The sequence below is a fragment of the Vombatus ursinus genome, unplaced genomic scaffold (genome assembly GCF_900497805.2).
Source record: "Vombatus ursinus unplaced genomic scaffold, bare-nosed wombat genome assembly UNPS02014801.1, whole genome shotgun sequence".
NCBI lineage: Eukaryota > Metazoa > Chordata > Mammalia > Diprotodontia > Vombatidae > Vombatus > Vombatus ursinus.
This window is the reverse complement of record NW_020954579.1, coordinates 13,114,888-13,130,559: the sequence shown is the minus strand read 5'-3', so window position 1 is coordinate 13,130,559 and position 15,672 is coordinate 13,114,888. Positions and strand designations below refer to the sequence as shown.

At 40.0% G+C, this 15,672-nt stretch overlaps 1 protein-coding gene across 1 annotated transcript in view; it reads left to right on the top strand.

Moving 5' to 3' along the window:
* Positions 1 to 5,925, top strand: part of ERN1 (endoplasmic reticulum to nucleus signaling 1) — a 123,987-nt gene extending 118,062 nt beyond the window's left edge. The window contains exons 20-22 of the mRNA XM_027873101.1: positions 410 to 533; positions 2,683 to 2,750; positions 4,345 to 5,925. Coding sequence (XP_027728902.1) covers positions 410 to 533; positions 2,683 to 2,750; positions 4,345 to 4,557 — 405 coding nt within the window. The 3' untranslated portion in view covers positions 4,558 to 5,925. The remainder of the gene's footprint in view (positions 1 to 409; positions 534 to 2,682; positions 2,751 to 4,344) is intronic.
* Positions 5,926 to 15,672: the final 9,747 nt, after the last annotated feature.

The window sequence follows — 15,672 nt, the reverse complement described above, 5'->3', positions numbered from 1 at the left end:
GCCCCCAAGCCAATATTCATCTTGCCACTACTTGGCAGGAACATAGCCAGAAGCAGAAAACAGCAAGTACACAATGCACAGATTCTGCTTAATATCATAGACTAAAATCTAGAGCCTTAGAGATCATCAAGTTTAACTTTTGTTTTACAGTTGAGGATACCGAGGCCTCAAAAGTCCAGGTGACTTACTCAAGGTCACACAGGTAACTCGACAAATTGAACCCTGGTCCTCTAACTGCAGATCCTCTGCACCCCTTTGCTTCTTCTTCTGAGCTAGACTGGACCATCCTGGGACAGACGTAACTCACTCAGGGTGTTCTGGGCATTCTGTGACTCGATATGTCCATCTTCAGTCTCCACATATCAGAAAACCTGTCCTTCATTGTGTTGTCTCTTTGATTCTCTTACAGGACGTGAGTGACCGGATAGAGAAGGAGGCCTTAGATGGTCCCATAGTGAAGCAGTTAGAAAGAGGAGGGAGAAGAGTGGTCAAAATGGACTGGAGGGAAAACATAACTGTTCCGCTTCAGACAGGTAATGCCTTACAAAGATTTTCTCATTTGATCTTCACAACAAACCTAGGAGGTAGATGTTATTATTATCCCTCTGGTTAAGTGACTTGCCCAGGGTCATGCAGCTAGAGTATCTGAGGTCAGGTTTGAACTTAGGTCCATTACATTAGGGAGTGGCTAGGTGGCAAAGTGGATAGAGCACTGTGCCTGGAGTCAGGAAGATCTGAATTCAAATCTGTCCTCAGACATTAGCTGTGTGACCCTGGGCAAGTCACTTAACCCTGTTTGCCTCAGTTTCCTCATCTGTAAAATAAGCCGGAGAAGGAAATGGCAAACCACTCCAGTATCTTTGCCAAGAAAACTCCATATGGGGTCACAAAGAGTCAGGCATGGCTGAGAACGACTGAACACCAACAGCCATTACATTTAGAAACCATAGTTTGTCAGCCGTTGACCAAAGGATGGGCAACCACTTTCTTTCTAGTTCTTTGACACTATAAAAAAAGGTTGCTAAAATTTTTCATGTATCTATGGAACCCTTCCTTATTAATTAACTGATGTTAACTTCAGTGGGGATGGCACTAGCAGCTGGGAAAGGCCTCCAGGAGATGGCAGCACTTGAACAGTCTTGGATGAATACATGTAAGGGCCCAAGATAAGCAGAAAAGGGAGAAAGGTAGAGTTACTGAAGAAAGAGACCACTTTCACCTCTCCACCTGTATCAACTCAGCTTTATTGCTTGGTTTATCTAGTTGATATACCTGGAGATGCACAAAAAAACAGCTGGTTATCTGGGGCAAGCAATAACACAATTTAGGATCATACTGCTCCCCCGTTTCTCCTATTATTGGTGATTTGGAACAGTCTTTCATATGGCTATTGATAAATTTAATTTCTCGTTTTGAAAACTGACCGTTTTATCCTTTGACCACTGGGGAATGGTTCCTAGTCTTGTATATTTGTATCAGTTCCTTCTGTGTCTTTATGAGAGATAGTTGCTTTAAAAACTTTTCCCAGTTAACTGTTTTTCTTTTAATTATAGCAGCATTCATTTTGTTCTTGTAAAAGCTTTTCAATATTACATAATCAAAACTGTCCATTTTATCTTCTATAATCACCTCTATTCCTTTGTTTAATTAAGAATTTTACACATTGACATAGTTGTGCAAACTGTCACCTCCCATTCTCCTCCGATTTTTTATGATGTAATGTTTAAGCCACGAATCAATTTTGGAGCTTATGTTGTATATAGGGTAAAAGATTTTGTGTTTCAACCTAATTTCTGCCAAACTGATTTCCAGGTTTTCCAGTTGCCAGTTTCCATATTTTGTTGAATAGAGAGTCCATACTCCCAGTAATCAATGTCTTTGGGTTTGTTGAACCCTAGGCTGTTATATTTGATAGCCTCTGGGTCTTTTTTACTTAATCTGTTCCATTGATTAACTTTTCTCTTTTTAGCCATCTGGTTATGCTAAGCCTCCCTCATTCTTACTTTTAAAAAATTATTTTCTTTGAGATTCTTAACCTTTTGTTTCTCTAGATGGATTTTGTTACTATTTTGTCTACTTGTATAAAATAGATTGATATGACACTAAATCTAGGTAAATAAATTAGGTAATATTATCATTTTTATTATATTGGCACAGCCCAAGCATGACCACTGAATATTCCTCCAATTACTTAAGTCTTCCTTTATTTCTGGAAAGAGTATTTTGTCATTTTAGTCATGTGAGTCCCGAGTGTGTCTTGATAGGTAGACTTCTAGATGTTTTGTGCATTTTATCATTAATTTGAATGAAACTTCTTTTATTTCCTTCTGCTGGATTTTGTAGATAATATTCAGAAAGACTGACTTGTGGGGGTTTATTTATATAATACTATTTTACTGAAAGGACTAATTATTTTGATTAATTTTTCTTTTGATCTCTGGTATCCTCTAAGAATCCCATCATGACATCTGCAAATAAAGGCACTTTTGCCCCTTCTTTGACTGGGCTTATTACCTCAGTTTCTTTTTCTTGTCTTATTAAATAATAAAGAGTGGTGACAGTGGACAATACTTTACCTCAGTCTAATATTTTCTTATTACATATCATGTTAGATCTTAGTTTTTGATACTGTTTTTCATATATTAAGCTTGTTTTCACCATTATGTCTTTTTCCCTTTCCAGATCTTCGAAAATTCAGAACATATAAAGGGGGTTCTGTAAGAGATCTTCTCCGTGCTATGAGAAATAAGGTAAAGAGTTTGCAAGGGCAGGGATGTCCGGACTGAAGGAAGTAGACAGAGGCTCCTCATTTTCCCAAATCGCACGTTGGTACCAGTGGGCCTGCCAAATCCCTGCTTTGATTGGCTAAGGAGACAGATTATTTCGTTCACTAAACTACCATTTTCTCCAGTAATATTGAAACACATAACTAAGGCATCGTAGGACTGGTCTCTCTGATGCTTGTGTATATAGCAATCACTATCCCTTTGCCAGCTTTTTTTGTGGCTTTCTCTACCTAGATGTACCTGATACGTGTAAACTTGGATCCAAGGTCAAGTACCCTCAAAAAGTTGGCTGGGTAAATGCCTATGATGACAGGGCACTTGATCATGTTTCTGGGTGCTCAGGCTATAGTCCCTGGGAAAGCACAGGAGAGGCAAGTTGTCCAGCTGGTCATATGTTGCAAATCTTCCCTTGAGGGTTTATGGCATTTTTTCAGATGATACAGTTAAAGAGCAGTCCTAACGTTGAAGGCTTGGTAGAGGTGAAAGACACAAGCTTCTTAGCTTAGTATAAGTTTTCCTAAGGCTCAATAATCCTTGGTTATTTTCTTGGTGAACCTTGGGGTCAGTTGGAACTCTGTTGAGTGTTGATTATTGTGGCCATCTGCCCCATTCCTAAATAAGGACTGATGGGTTGGTAGGCCTTTGTAGTGCAGTTCTTTCTCTTCCTGTTTTTCCAAGGTTGACTTGTCCAATACAAGACAGCCTCCTGGAATGGCCTGGGGAAGTCAAACAAGGCCAGGAGAGGGGTTGATTGTTTATTGTTTCTTTTTCTTTTGCCTAAGAATCTAAGAAAAAGGCTAGACTTAAAAAAAAAAAAGGTCATTAACATTTCCCTCTCTATATAGTTAAAAAGGGTTTCTAAATGTCCCTCAGAGCAAATGAAACTTGTCATTGATTCCATATTACTTCCCATCCTGCACTCTATGTTCCTGCCAAACTGGTCTAGCTGATGTTTCCTCATATGTGAGATTCCATCTTGCACCTCCATACCTTTGCTGAAACTCTTCCCCTTGCCTGGGGTACTCTGTCGTCATTTCCACCTTTTGGAATCCCTTGTTCTCTTCAAGCCTCAGCTCAAGCTCCACCTCCTATACACCGTCTTTTGTGATTTCACCCTGCCTCTGTGATATTACTTTATGTGTGTGTATATGTGTGTGTGTGTGTGTATGTGTGTGTGTGTAACATATATATTTACTTATATATATATATTTACTGATATAGAACTACTTTGTATTTTATTTTCATACGTCTGTATATTACATACATATCTATTGTTTCTCCTCAATAAAATGTAGCTTCTTAAGAATAGGGCCTGTTTTGGTTTTGTATGCCCGGCACTTTGTACATAAAAGGTACTTAATGGTCTGGTCTGATTTGCACCTGGTGAAGAGTTTAATGGTTAAAACTTTTAAAGTAATTTCAGTTTTGCAAGGAGAAGATTCTGACCTGGCAGACACTTGGGCTTCAGTTAGGGAATCCTAGCCAGGCTTGTTAAATTCAATGGAATTCCCAATCGGCCAAGCTAAAACGTTTCTGACTTTGTGTGTTCTCTCCACAGAAGCACCACTACCGGGAGCTCCCTGAGGCCGTGCAGGAGACACTGGGCTCTATCCCTGATGATTTTGTCCATTATTTCACATCGCGGTTCCCCCACCTCCTCTCCCATACCTACCGAGCCATGGAACTGTGTAGCCAAGAGAGGCTCTTCCAGCCTTACTATTTCCAAGAGGCCACAGAACTGGGGCCCCCAGTGACAAACGATGGCCTCTGAGAAAGGAAAGTCCTCTCTATTCCCAATAGAGGGGCGAATGTGAGGACTAAGGGATTGGGCTTTTTGACCCAGCGTTTGGAATCCCCTTGGCTCACAGAGCCATGAGAGAGAAGCTGTGCTTCTGATATTAAGTGCCTTGGACTGCCTGCCCCGTTCTGCAGCCAGAGCGGGAGGATACTGAACCTTTGGAAGTGAAAGAAGTGGCTTCTTATTACCAAAGGGAAATTCAAGGCTGCTGGGGCCCTTCGTCTGTCAGGGCTCCGTGTATAAAATGGGCAAGGGTCATGAGGCCTTGAAAGAGGCTGCATCTGCCTTTATCCTTCTGCTGAAGAAACCTCTTTTGGACTTTGGGGTTCTTGTTCATCTGCTGTTTGTGGTTGATATATAGGACTTTGGAAGGTCCCAAGAAGGGAAAAAACAGGTTGTGGGAGTAAGGAATCCAAAGGTCTATCCATCTAACAGGAGTTAACAGCACCTCCTTCCTTTTACCAGCCAGGTTTGATTTTGTACCACTAGGCTGACTCCCCTGCAAGACAGTGGGGCTGGAGAGGAACAAGGGTGGAACTAGGACCAATGAGCGGAAGATAGAGTGAAGTAGATTTCTGCTTCCTTGAAGGAAAAATTTCCCAACAATTTGAACTATCCTAAAGTAGAATGGGGAGAGAGGGGATTCCTGGTCATGTACTGGTCAGAATAGATCAGAGGTTCCTTCAGACTTTGAGGTTCTTTGAGGATTGAGGAAGACTGCAGTATTCAAGTGTTATCAGAGGGAGGTTTTATGGTGTCTTTGAAGCCAGGAGGCATCAAGTAAATCCTTTATCCATTGAGCATATGCTAGACGACTCATTATGAAGCGCCTGTTTTAAACTCTGGCCAGCCGCCTTCTGAGTGGCAGGGCGTATGAGGATCGGGAACAAACTGTTAGGAGCCGATTGACTTTGTATTGGAGGGTGGAGGTAGGTCACTAGAAGAGGGGCGATAATGGAATGAGAGATCTCTACTGGTTTTAGAAACTAAAGAAACACGTCTCTGGCTCTAAGTACAGAACAATTTCCACCTTAGTTTCAATCCTAAAAATTTAAGTCAAGGTATAAGGAAACGATTTAGAAGAGATTATTTGTTTCCCCCAGCCAGAGTAGAGCACAAGGAGGCGCTTGAGCTCCTGTGTCAAATTAGGGGATTTGGCTCCATGACCCCTAAAATCCTTTACAGCTCCGATATTCTGAGTCTAACCAGAAAGAAGGAAGGGAGTGCATCTTGGGGCAATTAGAGCAGGGCAAATTCTCATGTTAACTGCAGCCCTATTTAATCATTTTTTGTTTAGATCTTTTTCTTCTTCTTCTTCTTCTTCTTTTTTTTTTTTTGGCAAGGCAGTTGGGGTTAAGTGACTCGCCCAGGGTCACACACAGCTGGTAATTGTCAAGTGGTGTCTGGTCTGAGACCGGATTTGAGTTCAGATCCTCCCGACTCCAGAGCCGGTGCTCTATCCACTGCGCCGCCTAGCTGCCTCTCGTTTAGATCTTCTTAAGCCTGGCCCTGGAATTAATGGCAAAACTTTGTCGTCGTTGTTGTTATTCTTTCCTTTCATAAGCAATAAAACTTGACGCTGTGTGTAGCAGGGAGCCTGCTTGTTCTTACTTGTTGCCTGCTCTGTGGCAGATTTCTCTGCAGTATTCCTTTTCGATGTCCTCAAAGCTGTGACTGAAAAAAAATCCCTTCACACCTGAGAAGCATTAACGTGTTCTGACATAGAACTTACACGGTATTCTTTTGCAATTATCTATTTATTTTATGTGTATTTATTTAATTTTTTTACCCTGAAACTGTAACTGGTTAAAGTGTGAGGGCCGCAGGCAAATTTGTGCTATTACACTGCTAACTGTTTTTAAACTGGAAAAGGAGGAAATGCTATTGTGTCTTTAGGTGGAGTGGATGAGTCGTAATTGTTTTTTTTAGAATGGCAGATTACTTAATCGGGTAAAGTTTTAAAGTCTTATGTGATTTTTTTTTTTTGTTTAAAAAATAAAATTCTGTGTCACTGTCTTATTTGCTAAATGGATGGTTAATTGGTGGAATGTTGTGTGTTCATTGTTTATCACAGTCCTTTCTCTGGAGTGTAAATTTCTGTTTTAGCTTTACATTTTTATAAGAGCCATTATCAATGTCAAAAGCCAATGTTGTGCAAATCTTTTGTGTATTTTTAAAGCTTGGTGATTCAGGGGTCATTATCTAAAGCAAACTGCATATTTTTATACCTCTCTGGTACAGTTCTTTTATAATTCTGCATATTGATGATGATGAGATCATAACAATGATGATGACTTGTACTCAAGCAAACTTCAAATAAAAATAGATTTAGATTTGGAGGTTGGTTTCTTCTCTTTGGAGACCTGTGTCTTATGAACTCTCTTCTCCATCATGGGAGTTCTTTTGTTCTATAGAGTCAGACTGGTATAATGAAAAGATTACTGGACTTTGAGTCAAAAGTCCCTGATCTGCCATTTATCAGCTGAATGACATTGGATCAATCACATAATGTTTCTGGGCCTCAGTTTCTAAATCTGTTGTTTAGTTGTTTTTCATTCATTTCTGACGCTGTGACCCCATTTAAGGTTTTCTTGGCAAAGACACTTGGAATGGTTTGCCATCTCCTTCTCCAGATCATTTTGTAGATGAGGAAACTGAGGCAAACAGGGTTAAGTGACTTGCCTAGGGTCATATAGCTGCTAGTAAGTATCTGAGGCTGGATTTGAGCTTAGATCTTGGTGATTCCAGGCCCAGCACTCTATCCACTGTGTCACCTAGCTGCCCATCTCTGTGCCTTTCCATTGGCTGTCCTTCATGCCTGGAAAGCGCTCCCTTCTCATCTTTGCCTCTCAAACCTCTGGTTTCCTTCAAGATTCAATTCAAATATCATCTTCTAGACCAGAGGTTTCAAACACGCAGCCCACAACACTCCCATGTGTGGCCAAATCAAGTTAAAATGTAATTGGAAGATATTTAACAAAATAAGGAAAAATCAATAAAACAGTTAATATTAATAGATGGTTTTATAAGTCAATATGGGGCCCATCCTTAGGTACAGTTTATAGCCTTTCCTGATTCCCCCCAAAGCTGCTAGTGCCCTCCCTCCCCAAGCTACCTTGTCAGTCAGTTCTGCTATAACATGACGGATGTGTTCCCCAAAAAGCACCAAGCTATGCAAAATCACACACCAAATCACAGGGCTTATGGGGAAAATGAGGCTAGCGGCACAATGCCCCCAAACTTCATTAGTGTCATTCAGATATCAAACTATAGATATAGATACATAGGTATATACATATATGCATACATATGTACATATATACACATATATGCATATATAGGTGTGTTTATGAACTTTAAAATGGTAGCACATTTTTATACATGTTAAATGGTTAAGAAATACATAAATACTACAATAAATAGTGGCAGTGTCTGTGGCCTTGGACTATCTCCAGCCTTAGTCTGCTGCTCAACCTGCTCTTTGTTCCACTAGCCTGACTGGCAAAGTCTGCCAGTTGGACAGAACTCAACTCCAGGAGTCAGGGGCCATGGTGGAAGGAAAGGATGGTTCAGAGTAGCTCTCTACTACCCTCAGCTCATGCTGCACTAGGAGATATATAATAAATATGGCACTTTACTTTGAAAAAGACCTGAATTTTGCTTGTGGAAATGAGTTTGCAGTTTGTGGATTAGTGTGAAGTGGTGCCATTTTTTTGCATTCTCACTGTTTCTCCCAGAAGAAAGTGAGCAGACGCAAACTTGGAATTCATGTTATGCTTAAAATGTGCCCTAATGCATCAGTCACATTGGAACCAATTTGTGTTTTTGCAACATTATAGCAGAACTGACTATATTCATTTTGAGGGCGTGCATATGTTATATTTGTCCCAGTGAGTCCCAAAAATCTTAGGGTAATTGAAGTGTTAGTGCTATTAAAGTTTAAAACCTCACTATGACTTTTGGGACACCAATAAATGGCCTGATGGCTAGATTTGCCAACTAGATATAGATGATAGACAGATAAATAGGTAGATAGATAGATAGATAGATAAATAGATAGATGGATGGATAGATCTACTCATAATTGTACATGTTGTCTCCTCTCTGCCCGACTCCTTTAGAAGGTAAGCTTCCTGAGGGTAAGGACTGTTTTGCCTTTGTCCTTTGATCCCCAGTACTTAGCACAGAGCCTGGCACATAGTAGGAACCTAATACATCTTGATTGATCGATGGTTCCATAAAGTACTGTTAGCACCCACCCTACAGGGGGTAGCACCTACTCCATGTGATGTCTGCAAGTGCTTTGCAAGCGCATTTAAATAATAGCAGCAGAGGGTAGAGCAAGAAAGGAAGAAAGATCTAATAGAGGGAGTCAGCCAGATGAGGTCACACTTCACCTCCACTGGGACCTCAGTGATACTTAGTAATTCTTTTACTCCCCTTTAGTTGGGTCCCCCAAAGGGCAGCCAAGTGGCTCAGTGAAGAGAGTGCCAGGCCCAGAGTCAGGAAGATATCTTCCTGAGGTCAAATCCAGTCAGAAGCTTACTAGTTGTGTGACCCCAGGCAAGTCACTTCATCCTGTTTGCCTCAGTTTTCTCTTATGTAAAATGAGCTGGAGAAGGAAATGGCAAACCACTCTAATATCTTTGTCCAGAAAACCCCGAATGAAGTCATGAAGAGTCCAACACAACAACAAAAGTTGGGTCGCCAGGGCATTCTCATAATGACTTTTCATAACTTTTTTCTATTCTTCTCAAGGTGTTAGTCTTTTCCTTGCCTTCTTTATTCTTAGATTGTCACATCCATTTCGTGTTGATTGTAAACTTTTTTTTTTTGGTGAGGCAATCAGGGTTAAATGACTTGCCCAGGATCACACAGCTAGTAAGTGTCAAGTGTTTCTTAGGCTGGATTTGAACTCAGGTCTTCCTGACCCCAAGGCTAGAGCTCTATCCACTGCACCACCTAGCTGCCCCTGATTGTAAACTTTTTAAGGGCAGAGACTATGTTGTTTTTTTTATCTTGGTGCCTTGTACTATGCAAAGTGTTTAATGTGAGTTTATTGATCCTCTGACCTGAGTTTCCTTAGCTTCCCTTCTCTTCACCTCAGTATTTCTTTGTATTTTTCTTTTCTTCCGGTGTGAGAGGGCATATGGTATAGTAGATATATAGAGAGCTGACCTTGGAGTCAGGAAGACCTGGGTTCAAGTCAGCCTCTGAAGCATATGTACTTTGCGGTCATGGACAAGCCTATTATCCTCTCAGTGCTTCCAAATAACTTTGTAAGACCCCCAAGATACACCTAAGAACCATGTTAAAATTATGAAAGACTCTCCAGGAATAAAGATAGACTAAATAATTAGAGAAATATTTACTGCTCATGGGTAGGTTGAGCCAACACAACAATAATGACAAAGTACCTTATTTGGTGCCGTACCAATCAAACTACAAAAAACTATTTTATAGATAGAAAAATTAATAACAAAATTTATATACAGTAGAGCAAGAATCTCCAGGGAAATAATGAAAAAAAGTAGGAGAGGAAGGAAGTTTAATAGCATAGATCTCCAACTATACTACAAAGTAGTAATCATTGGAATTGATTGAAAAAGGGATGTTGATCAATGGAACAGATTAGTTACATGATATACAGGGAAAAAAACAGCATAGTGTTTGATAAACTCAAAGACAAATTTGATGATATATATATGTAAAAAGAAAATTAGAGAGGAAAAAGGGAAGAAAAGGAAAATTAAATTCTCAAAATCAGAAATTTAAAACAAGGAATTCACAATAAATGAGAGGAAATAGTCAATAGTCTATAAAGTGATTACTGTACTAAGCACTAGGGATACAAATATGAAAAAAGAAAGACAGTCCCTACCCTCAAGGAGCTTATAATTTAATAGGAGAAGACAATACATAAAAGAGAGCTGAGGGGAAGGGGGAGGAAAGTACCTGGCAGGGACATGGAGAAGAAGGCAAAGAAGTCCAAAATGAATGTAGCTGGGTGGGAAATAAGGAGAAAACTGAGGAAGAAATAAAAGAAATGTTATATGCTATTATACTAAATCACACACCAACAAATTGAAAACTTAAATGGATTAATATTTTAAAAATATAAATAGAACAAGTGAGAAGTAGATTGGTATAATGGAAAGAGTGCTGGCTTTTGGAGGCAGAGGTTGTGGGTTCAAGCTGTACCTTTGCCACTTGTTGGGTGATGTTGGATAAGTCATTTTAACCTCCCTCGACCTCAGTCTCCTCATCTGTGAAATAAAGGGTTTGAACTAGGTCTTTTGGGATCACTTTCAGCTCTAGAACTATGATTCTAAGAAACAGAAATTTTATTAAACAACCCAACCTCAGAAACAGAAATTGAACAAGCTATAAATGAATTCCTAAAAGAAAAAAAAATCCAGGCCCAGTCTGACAAGTGAGTTATATCAAACAGTCAAAGAATGAGTAGTTTCTATATTGTTGTTATTCATTCATTTCAGTCACGTCCAACTCTTCATGACTCCATTTGGGGTTTTCTTAGGAAAGACTCTGGAGTGGTTTGCCGTTTTCTTCTCCAGTTCATTTTACAGATGAGGAAACTGAAGCAGATAGGGTTAAGTGACTTGCGCAGGGTCACACAACTAGTAAGTTTCTGAGTCCAGATTTGAACTCATGAAGATGAGTCTTGCTAACTCCAGGCCCAATACTCTATCTACTGTACCTCCTAGCTGTCCTAGTTCTGATTTTACATAAATTATTTTCTTTCTTTCTTTTTTTTAAATTTTTTTTAAAATTATTTTCAAAAATGGAAATAGAACACATTTTACTAAATGCCTTCTATGAATCAAATATGGTGCTGATATCCAAACCAAGGAAAGAGAAGAAGAGAATGAAAACTATATACCAATATCACTAATGAATATTGTTGCAAAAATATTAAATAAAATATTAGTGAAAACACTACACAACATATTTAAAAGATCATTCACTATAACCAGCTTTGATTTATGCCATAAATCAATGGATGGTTCAACGTTAGAAAAATTATAAGAATAGTAGACTATATTAATAACAAAACAATAAAAATCATAAGATTACATCAAAAGATGCCACCAAAAATCATTTGACAAGTCACAACACTCATTTTTTTTAAACCAATGGTTGTTGGTTGTTGTCCTTCATGCACAAAGAGGACCAAAATGACATCAATATATGGGGGTCAAGGGCAGCTAAGTGGCACAGTGGATAGAGCACTGGCCCTGGAGTCAGGAGGACCTGAGTTCAAATCCGGATTCATATACTTGACACTAGCTGTGTGACCCTCGGCAAGTCACTTAACCCTATTGCCTAGACAAAAAAAAAGAAAAAAGAAAAAAAAATATGTGGGGGTCAAAGTGTGTCCAACTGTGACTGCTCAAATCAATAGGAGCTCAGAAGGCTCTACCACAGGTTGGGCACAAATAGTCCACGTGAACATTTGGAGTGGAGCTAGCCCTAAATTTGTGCCTCTCACATTTCTTTTGAGCTACTGCAATTCTGCTTTGCCCATGAAGCACAGCACCTTCTCTGATGAGAGCACGCCATGCTGGATGGTCCTGAGCCAGTGTCTCCCATGTCACACAATCAATTCCAAAGGTCTTAAGGGAGACTTTGAGAGTGTCCTTGTATCACTTCTGACCTCCATGTAAGCACTCACCTCGTGTCAATTCTCCGTAAAATAGTGTTTTTAGGCAATGTGTGTTTGGTATTCAGACAAGGTGTCCAGCCCATTGGAGTTGTGCTCTCTAGAGTTGAGTTTGAATGCTTAGCAGTTCAGCTCGAGAAAGGACCTCAGTGTTTGGTACTTTATCCTGCCGGGTGATCTTCAGAATCATCCAAAGACAATTCAGATGGAAGCAATTCAGTGTCCTGGTGTGGCATTGATATATTGTCCAGGTTTCACAAGCATACAACAATAAAGACAGCACAATGGCTGTGTAGACTTTCAGTTTGGTAATCAGTTTAATACCTCCTCTCTCCCACACTTTCCTTCAGAGCCTCCCAAACACTGAGCTAGCTCTGACAATGCATGCATCAATATGCAATGCATGATCTATATCATCTCATCCTTGGAGAGTATACTGGCAAGGTATGTGAACTTATCCGTAGCATTTAAAATCCTAAAAAGCATAAGAAGTAATGGATTTTTCCTTAATATGATCAACATTTATCTAAAACCAAGAACTTGGAGAAACATAAAGGCAGTACCTATATCTGTGGTAAAAGAAGGATGTTGTTGTAATCCCATTATGTCAGGCTAATATTTGATATAGTTCTGCAAATGCTTGCTATAGCAGTAAGACAAGGGAAAAAAAAATTAAGGCATAGGCTGTAGGTGGCACTGGGGAGCTAGGTAGGGTTAGCTATCAGTCATCCACTGAGGTCAGGGTATCTCTTGAGCATGCTCATACAACTTTTTCCCTCTCCCATCCTGTGGCCTGACAGCCTACCTACTTTGGGAACATGACTTTCACTTTCCAAGGAACTCATTCCCTACCCCTTTGCAAGATGTGGCTTGCTGTTCAAAGCCCAGTGAGGCAAATGGATGCTGCCAAAACCACCAAAAGTGAAAGGAAAAATGATTGCACTACAATCCCTTCATAGTTTGCTTTCCTAACCAGCTCGTGATTTTATTTCTAGAGCTTTCTGAATTCTGAATTCATTGCTAGGCTTGTACTACTCGATGCCAGTCTCTCTCCTTTGCCCAGTATCTATAGTCTTTGTGGGAAAGACTATTTTTTCTTATTTTTTCCCCCAATAACATGTAAAAACAATTTTTAACATTCTTTTTGTCAAATTTTGAGTTCCAAATTCCCTTCCTCCTCCTCTCCCCCTCCACTGAGAAGGCAAGTAATTTTATACAAGGTTATATATGTGCAGTCATGCAAAACATATTTCCATGCAAGTCATGCTGTGAAAGAAAAACAGACAAAAAAAACAAACAAGAAAAATAAAGAAAGTAAAGCGAAAGTATACTCTGCATTCAGACTCCATCAGTTCTTTCTCTGGAGATGAATAGCATTTTTCATCATAAGTTCTTCAGAATTGTCTTGGATCATAGTATTGCTGAAATAGCTGTTATTCACAGTTGATCATCATACAATATTGCTGTTACTGTATACAATGTTTTCTTGGTTCTGCTCCTTTCACTTTGCACCAGTTCATATGAGTCTTTCCAGGTTTTTCTGAAAGCATCGTGCTCATCGTTTCTTATAGCACAATAGTATTCCATCACAATCATACACAACAACTAGTTCAGTCATTCCCCAATTGATGGACATCCTCTCAATGTTCAATTCTTTGCCATGTGGGAGAGACTATTAAAGCTTGTGTTACACCTGTGTCAAAGTTTTCCAAATGTTCTTATTCCCATGTTACATTGTACTACTTGTATTGAGGATTGAATCAAAATGTTATCATAATTCACAGCAGGGTTAAAATAAGAAAAGGGTAATACAGATATAGAAAATGGGGTGATTGGTTGAATTATAGTAGCATGGTAACCTGTGATGAGCCCTTTTGGTGGCATATGGAAAGTCCTCTCACTGAGACAGAAAGGGGCCTCCCAATGACCCAAAGGGATTAACCCAGTGGATACTAAAGGAAGTTAACATGGAGGATAAAGATAATACAAGTGGGAATATGCCAAGATTTTTGTTAATGGTCTTTTAAAAAAAAATAGTTTGCCAGGTTAAGGAAAATAAAAGAAAACTGACCCAGCACACTCAGCAACTAAAGACTGATCTCTTGGTTTTTAAGGACCATGTCCTCAAGGCAGAAAGGCAATGGGCAGATTTAGCAACAAGCCCAAGTAAAAAAGAGTAAAACGGATAGCCTGGTTGTGGGAAATATGATCTTTGCTCTAAGTTTTGCAGGAAAATGTGTTTAATTCTGCTGAGATAAAGGAATGAGGATAGGAACAGGAATGAAGATGAGAATTGAGAACAATCATTAAAGGTAAGAGAGTTTTGGGCTTCTCCTATTACTACCCCCCTAGACTCTAGAGCATGATTTACTCAACAAGAGAAATGGAGGATGGACAGGCTCTCACCTCAAAGGAACTTGGGAGTTTGAGGAAGTTTAAACAGCAACCAGATGACTCATTGGGACAACGGTTGTTGAGGGCATGAGCCAAAGGGAGCCAATTCTGAGATCCTCTCTGCATGAGGATTCCATTGACACTTGAGGAGCTTGTAGAAGAATGACTTTTGCAAAGCTTGAGGCCTTAGGTAGGGACCACCCCTTGTCCCTTTTTAAGTGACTAACATGGAGATTTGTGTGTATCTGTTTCCATAAGGATGAGTTACTATTGTGGCTGGTTCCCTCATTGTAGTCTACAGGGGAGGGGGTGAGATTCCCAAAAGAGAAGAGTTTGGTAGGCTGGATCTGTGCCCCATAGCCTGCCATTTCCTGTGACCAGCCTGAGTTGGGAACCATTACATCTGCCTGGAGCCCCACTTTAGTGGTGTGAGGCTTTAGCTGTGGGTCTTTTCTGCCACACCACCATATTGTCATGGGCAAATCAATTGGTAAAATTTGACAAATGCAGTTATCAGTAAAAATAAACCCAGTGGGGATGTTGGAAGGAGACATGGCTTATGAAGGAAGTCAAAGATTAAGCCTATTGTCAGCATCACTTCTGCTGGATTTTCCGCCTCCCATATCATCTTCAGGCAGCTAACATTTCTGAAGGCCGGAATTGGCTTTTGAAATAACAGTTTCATTATCGTGTCCGTGACTGTTGTGGTTGAGTTTCCCATCTCCTAGATGCTGTGTCTTCTACAAATCAATACCATCCTAGGAAAGAGGAGGGCTCTCCATTCTAGTTGTTTCTGTGATCCACAGCACAGGAAGACTCACTTGGTAAAGACAGACTACTTTTAAATGTATTCCTGGTTGTCTTTCTATGGCTCTTGCCTATTCTAACCTCCGGAGTGACTAGTTCAAGGCCCCTGCACCCTGAAGAGATAGATCAGGTCCCCTCAAGTGGCAGGTCTCCTTTCTTTTGGAATAGTTCAGACAATCCCTTCCTAGAAAGCGCTTGAGGGGTCA